Raw genomic sequence first — 6,000 nt, forward strand, 5'->3', positions numbered from 1 at the left:
CGGGGCAAGTTAGGAGACAGGAAAACAATTTGATTTAGAAATATTAGTTAACAGTGCATCACAGAACAGATCCCTGGGGATGATTTCCTTGTTTGTTGGCTGTAGTAGGATCAACAGTACTGGAAACGTTATGCTGTCAGCTATTGATTGTCCCAAAAAGAGGTTTTGAAATGGGCACCAGCACTCCAACAAGTGAGGGTTTTATTGCTATCTGCTATGATGCATTATATTCCACTGCAGAATACAGAAAGGAATCATGTCATAGGAGCTCAATTATATTTCCATCTGAAAACAAACAGGATCCACTCTGTGCCATCACTAATTCCTTCTCCATCTCACCCACCATCCCTCAGACCTTGTCGGAGTCACACATAGGTGATTAAAAGGTGCGTGTCTTGTGGGGTGAATTTCAGAACCTCAGCAATTTTAGCTCATGCAGACACCACAGAAACATATATCTTTATTGTGCCATAATTTGATTGTCGCAAGGAGTTGGAGCTTCCACAATCAAATGGAAGTCAGTCAAATTATATTGTGCATTTATTCCCAAATGGCATTATTCCAGCTCACTTTTCCTGATTATGTTTGGTGAAAGATTTTATCCAGATTATCTAAGCTTTTGATGTTCTGAATCATATAAAGCAATTTGTAAGCAGCATTAGGGTGACTTCTACCTTCACATTGTTGTTCATAAACGTACAATCCAATTTGCTGATATTGGCTGGTTTGTCTGGTTTTAGGAGTTCATAGAGTCATGGAGAGATGTACAGCACGGAAACAGACCCTTTGGTCCACCTTGTCCATGCCGACCAGATATCCCAACTCAATCTAGTCCCACCTGTTAGCACCGGCCCATATCCCTCCAAACCTTTCCTATTCATATAACCATCCAGATGTCTTTTAAATGTTGCAATTGCTCTGCAGAAGTCAAACAGCTCTTCCCAAACCATTGGGCACATACAGCTCAAATAGGATGATTCAATGTGAAAGAAATACAAGCATGAACAGCTCTTTCTATGGATGATAGTGGACAATTGGAGTTCAGAGGCCATAGGCTTGGCAAACTTGCCTAACTAATTCACTGCTAAAATGCAAATCTCCCAAAACAAGATATTACAGATGTTGGAAATCCGAGGGACTACTGAAAATGCTCAGCATTTTGATTCAACACAGGAATGAATTTCCAACCTTTCATCAGAATTGGGAATAGTTAGGAGTGTAATAAATTGTCAGCAAGTGTAAAGAGAAAAGTGTGAACAAGAAAGAATTAGTAGAAAGTTAAGAGAGAATAGATGGTCGTGATCCTCCCATTTACACCTCTTCTGACCATGTCTTCTGCTTACAGAGGAACTGCGATTATCCGAGTGACATGGGCGCGGAGTATTTTGTCGGATAATCGAATGTTCGGGTAACCAAATTCCAGATAACACAGTTTAGATGAGCATCAGGACCTTGCGATCTTGTCCAGATATTCCGAAATTTGGATAATCAAATGCCGGATAATTGAGGCTCCTCTGTATTTATTTGTCCCTCTCTTTCTTTCTTTGTCACTCACATTGGCTTTGCATCATCCATCCATTTATTGTTTAAGCTTCCTGTCTAAGCAAAGAGTAACAAGTTAGAAAAACCTGTAACTGTGATTTTTGGAGAAACATTGTAGAAACCATTTGTTCCTTATTACAAGCAAGACAACAAAAATTGACTGAGGACATTAGAATACAAAGAATTAGAGCTGCAACTTTTAAAAATTGTAGTGCTTCAAACTCTGGATAAAATACACTTAGCATGTGTTTTTTCTCTCCTTTTTTCAGATGACTCCTCTGAATATCACGCAGTTATACAACTTTTAGACAGCTACCAAGAAGGTGACTTTATCTATATTATCACATAGTCAATATGTCGACATTGAAAATCTCCTTTCTTCTTCTTGTCACTGGTTTATCTAAGCTACAGACCAAGTCTAATCCTCAACCTGTAGTCAGTTACCTGCCCCAGCTGAGGTAACTTGCCAGTGGGCACAGTGCCCCTTGTTTGTGGAGAGAAAATCTAGCTGGTTACCGCAATCCTGACTCCAGTTCAGGGATGGATATTGGGAGTGATTCCATACTTCCGTCACAAGAGCTGTGGTCAGATGAATTAGGGAATAATGCTTGAGCCTTAGTTTTGACAGGTGCCCCTGTAGAATATAATGTTCCAGCTAGAAACTACATCTAAGGGCTGGCATAGGCAGGAGTCAAGAATAGTGAAATTGCCTCTTTTGGGGGCAAGTTAGATTGGGATTGGCAGTATTGCCCAATGTGTCAAATCACATGTTGGAATGTAAAGAGTTGCTTCTTCATTGGGTGAAACCATATTGTAGAATGAGCTATGAGGTGGAGAAAGTCGATAATCATACAACATGGGTCTAACAGGTTTATTTGAAACAGGAAGCTTTCGGAGTTCCCACTCTCTTTCCAAAGCTTGTGGAATCAAATAAACCTGTTGGACTATAACCTGGTGTCGTGTGATTTGTTTGACTTTGTCCACCCCAGTCCAACACCAGCACCTTCCCATTATGAGTTGGAGAGGAGAGATATTCAGGTGGGAAATGGGCATGGCATCCGACAAAAGTCTCTTCAGATCTGATTCAAAACTGAACTGTCACAGTGTTCAGTGCTTCAGACTCAAACCCCAGTACAAAGGTGAAGGGAATAGTTGATGGGATGCAAATCTTCCTCATTGTGTGCACGTACATCCCTTGAATCTTTATTGCACAAACCAGTGTTATTTTTCCTTGAATTCAAGAACATTTGAGTGATTATTTGATCAAACCTTTCTTTTTAGAATTAGAATTAGAATTAGAATTCCTACAGTGTGGAAACAGGCCCGTCGGCCCAGCAAGTCCACACCGACCCTCTGAAGAGTAACCCACCCAGACCTATTCCCCCACTCTACATTTACCCCTGACTAATGTACCTAGCCTACACACCCCTGGACACTATGGGCAATTTAGCATGGCCAATTCACCCTAACCTGCACATCTTTGGACTGTTTGAAGAGAAAGGACAACAAGAGACTTTGTTTGTCCTGGTTAGGGAATCCAGGACAGGGGACAACCCTTTGGGTGTGAAATTAGAAAATAATTCTATGCAGAAAGGCAGTTTGGCACTCTGCTCTGCAAATAGTTGGCAATACTGGGTCATTTGTTAATTGTAAATCGGAGGTTGTTGATTTTCTGTTAATTGAAGGCGTTAAACTGTGTGTGGAGCAAAGAAGTCCGATTCAATCACAGATCAGCTCTGGTCTCAGTAAACTGTGGGAGAGGCTTGAGCAGCTAAAATGACCTCCTCCTGCCCCTAACTTCCACCCAATGTTTCATCAGATTACTGGAACCTTTAAATCACATTATTACCCCTGCTTTGCAAAATCTTCAAATGATTCTAATAGGGCACTAAATATTTTTAAAAATGCAGTTTTTCAACCACAATCTGCTGGATCAGACCAAAACCACCACCCAAAGAAGAATAAGACTTTATCATTGGAAAAAGTACAGGCTGTTACCGGCAAATTGTTTTAATGGTTGGTTTAACTTGCACTAGGGCTGATCCACAGGCAGCAGTGACAGGAATGAGCTGAACTTTGTGGCATTTAGAACAGTCTCAGACCTTAGGGTTTCCCTCTGCTATTAGACTGTGTGGAGTTGAAGAGTTTATGCAGAAGTCATTTTGCTAGGAGTGATTTTAAAACAGGTTGACACCCAGTCTGAAAATGTCAAGCATCTGCACATTAATAGTTGCAGAGTGTAATTAGGGCCTCTGCTTCTCCCATAATGGTGTACTCGGTTTTGTGGAGAGTCTTGCGCCCATCCTTGTATTTACAAAAAATAAGAAATAGCAAGACCCACTGAGGTCTAGACTTGGAGTGATAGGTGTTTTGATTTTTGTAAAGGGAGCAAAAATGAACAAAACCAAACAGGTGTGAACCAAGTTATTCATATCAGCCTTGGAATTTGATAAAGTTTTGAAGCACATTCATGTTTCCATTGTATCGTTGAACTATTTTATCAACTATAGTTATAATCGGATGTGCAGCAGGATGCCATTAACTGGCTTGGTCCAATGTATACTCACTGGGGTATATTTAACTCATTGGCGTAAACATAAGATCCCAAATTCCCAGCCAGGAAACAATCGGACAATAACATGACAGCCTCATTTCTGTACTTTGTTAGTCCTTTTCCACATGGAGAATGGGATTGACAAATTTATCTCATTGTTTTATTTTTTTGCTTCTTGTTCGAACCAATTAGCATTTATACTGAAGCAGTGCTTAAAATTTGTTCATATCTAGTTAACATTAACTAGAGGGGAGAACACAGTAGTCTTAAAGAGAGGATTTTATCCCCTGATTCCTTCAGTCATTCAGTGGGAAAAGGCATCCGCTGGTGTCATTATGTTACCAACCTCAAGGTTCAAATAATCAGCACAGTCACTGTGAAGGAGAGATAAGGAAGATGCAACATTTATCCACTGTGGAACTGGGTTACGTCTCCCATCTTCCACTTAATCCAGGCCGTTGTCCCTAACTCATCAGACGAGGCTGTGTGTCTACTTTAATAACCAGGTCACGCTGAGTTACCTTGTTGGCCTTGACAGTTCAGAGTCATGAATGCGGAAGAACATCAAAATATCACAAGTGAGAGCAGGAGCAGGTCACACAGTCCTTTGAACCTTGTAACAACCTTCAATAACATCAAAGCTAATCTCCTACCTTCCTCCCAACATCCCCACTACAGTAGGGTGGCACGGTGGCTCAGTGGTTGGCACTGCTGTGTCACAGCGCCGGGGACCCAGGTTCAATTCCAGCCTCGGGTGACTGTCTGTGTGGGGCTTGCAAAATGTGAAAAAATATTCTCCTTAAGAAAGCAAAAATTAAGCACTGAGCGTATGGGGTGAGGGTGGAGCTGGGGTCTTTCTGACTGGATTAATTACCTGTTGCGTTGCTGCTTCCAGAGATATTTATTCCTGCTTAATGCCAACAAGGAAAAACAAAACTATTTCATCAGATTTTCACACTAGAGTACACTGATATCTGTGAAAGTACTTCTGTGAAAAGGACTGTGTTGTGATTGTAGCTGTTTGATGAGTTTAACTCTGTGATCTCCACCTTTGCAGGCAAGAACATAAGCTGGTACAGTGACGACAGTAGAATGTCTTTAACGTCGTCGGAACACACCTACGCAGAACTCGAAAGTCTCCAAGATGAATCCGACCACAGGTTTTGGGATTTCGACTTCAAGCAACAAGAAATCCCCCATCTTTCTGCCCAAACCCTTATGAAGCTACGACAGCGGGGGATAGTTGAGTCAAGACTACCAGGAAGGTCGCACAGATGGTCGTGAATACCTTCTGGAATCTTGCGCTCTGCCAGATTTTTGGAATACTGTCCCATTTTGATAGTGAATGGGATATGGCGGAGTACCTTGTGGTTTACTGCCTGATATTGCGGTCTAATGTCAACACCAATGCTGAGACTTCAAGGAGAGGTCCTAAGAATCTTTGAAGCATTTCCTAGACCTGCGGAAATCAGTCATTTCAAAGCAGGAGGTGCCAGGACCTAGTCAAGATGATGATTTCTGGACACCAAGTCATTGTTACCAGTCCATCACACTGTACCCAGAAGAAGTATTCACTTGAGCTTTGTTGTCTTCAGTTCTAGACTATGTAAAACTCAAAATACTTGTAATACCTGTGGAAAGAATATATATGATATGAGCTGGTCTCATGTCGTCACCTTGTGTTTCAATTATATTAACGTTGTCATGCGATTGTATTTTTAATATTTTCATTTGTTTTGTAAATCCTGATTGTTAACTGCAGCTTATGTATAAAAGGAGGCTGAGATTATCCTAACTGACTGAACATTAATAATTTGTCTGAAAAGTGTTTGCCACAAGCTCTGTACAGTAATTATATTGTTTTGTTTAGAATGCCGAACCATATAAATGAAGCCTCCTTGTTA

The 6,000-nt window shown here is 41.0% G+C and overlaps 1 protein-coding gene across 6 annotated transcripts in view; it reads left to right on the forward strand.

Moving 5' to 3' along the window:
* The window catches only part of plekhn1 (pleckstrin homology domain containing N1), a 57,298-nt gene extending 51,298 nt beyond the window's left edge, over positions 1 to 6,000 (forward strand). For 3 of the 6 annotated variants that reach the window (XM_043676125.2, XM_043676129.2, XM_043676127.2), the window contains 2 exons: positions 1,812 to 1,865; positions 5,154 to 6,000. In XM_043676125.2, the coding sequence (XP_043532060.2) occupies positions 1,812 to 1,865; positions 5,154 to 5,380 (281 nt within the window). In that variant the 3' untranslated portion in view covers positions 5,381 to 6,000. The remainder of the gene's footprint in view (positions 1 to 1,811; positions 1,866 to 5,153) is intronic. The other 3 variants (XM_043676130.2, XM_043676126.2, XM_043676131.2) reach the window with 2 other exon arrangements.

The sequence above is a fragment of the Chiloscyllium plagiosum genome, unplaced genomic scaffold (genome assembly GCF_037043375.1).
Source record: "Chiloscyllium plagiosum isolate Xiang-an unplaced genomic scaffold, Cpla_swu_hap1 HiC_scaffold_37, whole genome shotgun sequence".
Taxonomy (NCBI): domain Eukaryota; kingdom Metazoa; phylum Chordata; class Chondrichthyes; order Orectolobiformes; family Hemiscylliidae; genus Chiloscyllium; species Chiloscyllium plagiosum.